The sequence below is a fragment of the Penaeus monodon genome, chromosome 24, assembly GCF_015228065.2.
Source record: "Penaeus monodon isolate SGIC_2016 chromosome 24, NSTDA_Pmon_1, whole genome shotgun sequence".
NCBI lineage: Eukaryota > Metazoa > Arthropoda > Malacostraca > Decapoda > Penaeidae > Penaeus > Penaeus monodon.
This window is the reverse complement of record NC_051409.1, coordinates 34,260,203-34,261,546: the sequence shown is the minus strand read 5'-3', so window position 1 is coordinate 34,261,546 and position 1,344 is coordinate 34,260,203. Positions and strand designations below refer to the sequence as shown.

The 1,344-nt window shown below is 39.2% G+C and overlaps 1 protein-coding gene across 1 annotated transcript in view; it reads left to right on the top strand.

Annotated features, from left to right (window-relative positions):
* LOC119588728 overlaps nucleotides 1–1,344 on the top strand; it is a 12,025-nt gene that overhangs the window by 6,076 nt on the left and 4,605 nt on the right. The window contains exon 4 of the mRNA XM_037937371.1: nucleotides 1,128–1,253. Coding sequence (XP_037793299.1) covers nucleotides 1,128–1,253 — 126 coding nt within the window. The remainder of the gene's footprint in view (nucleotides 1–1,127; nucleotides 1,254–1,344) is intronic.

The window sequence follows — 1,344 nt, the reverse complement described above, 5'->3', positions numbered from 1 at the left end:
ACCTTTTCGCTTCTTCCCGCAGTTTAGTACGCAGGTTCCTCTACGAATATATCCTCCGCATTCACTTGGATGTGAGACCAACCTTGACTTTGATATATATATTAAAACTGTACATACATCGCACTCACGACAACATTCTTTTGATGAATAATATGAAGTTTAACGGCTAGTTGGAATCTCTTAACTTGATGTTGGATTAGCGAAGGAAGAGCCTTGTTTAACAATCATGGGCCAAATAGGTCAGTGCCATTCACCCACATATTTATTACGGAATTGTACTCATTTACGATTAGATTTACCTTTTTTTCATCTACTAAACCGCGTTCTGCCCCAAGTAATTCCACTTTGTACTTCCTCTCGCATTAGCCATAAAAGTAATACGGAACGATAAGCAACGTGCTTTTGCTGACCGTCATTTGTTTCCAAGGTTTCGAAACACTCACATGGATTTCGATCGTGATCGACTCACACAGCTACATTCTTTTTATTCCTTATTGGCTATAAAGCTGTATCAAGACATATATTTGTATATAGGATTCAGGGGGCCTCCAAATGACAGAAATGACGAGGAATTACAGTTACATCATATCATACACATAGTCCAGTTACAACTTTACATTGTTTGATTTACCTTTTGATAACCTTATGCTGTTGCTGAAAACAGTTTACACAGTTGCTCATGGATTTGAAAAAGCTAACAATAATTTGCAGCATGGGTATCCCATTATATGCTAATCAGATTGTTTCCAGAATATATAAAACGGGAATTTGCCTTTTACCTTCTACACCGTACCTTATTAAGAGAGATATAACCATTACTGATTGCTTCTTTCATTCTTATGAGAGTAATGATAAGACTGACAATAATATACCAGACATCTGCCGTAAAACCAACGCCATCTGGGCCGATTTCTACAAGAGTTCATGTGCGGTCCCAGTGAACGAATGGTTAAATGAATAGATACATAAACAAACACGTGAATAAGTGCTTTTACCTGACTCTGAATTATTTTTACTGTTTTCTCTGTCTCCCCTTTTGTGAAACATATACGGATTAACAAAAGTTAAATGAAAAATTCTCCCCTTATTTAATAATGATACGTACCTGTTACCTCCCCCTTACGCAGACGAAAGAATCAGAGCCCACGGTTGCAAGTTACGCGGGGGGTACTGTGTTCAGCCGGGAGAGGCCTGCGAGGGGAAACGTGTCCAAAAGTTTTGCGCCAAATACCATGGCCACTGTTGCTTCCCTGGTAAGTTTACGAACGTGTTTCGTTTTTTTTTGTGTGTGTGTGTGTTTATGTACTCTGTGATTGATGGCATGAATGTGGGGGCGGTGGCAAG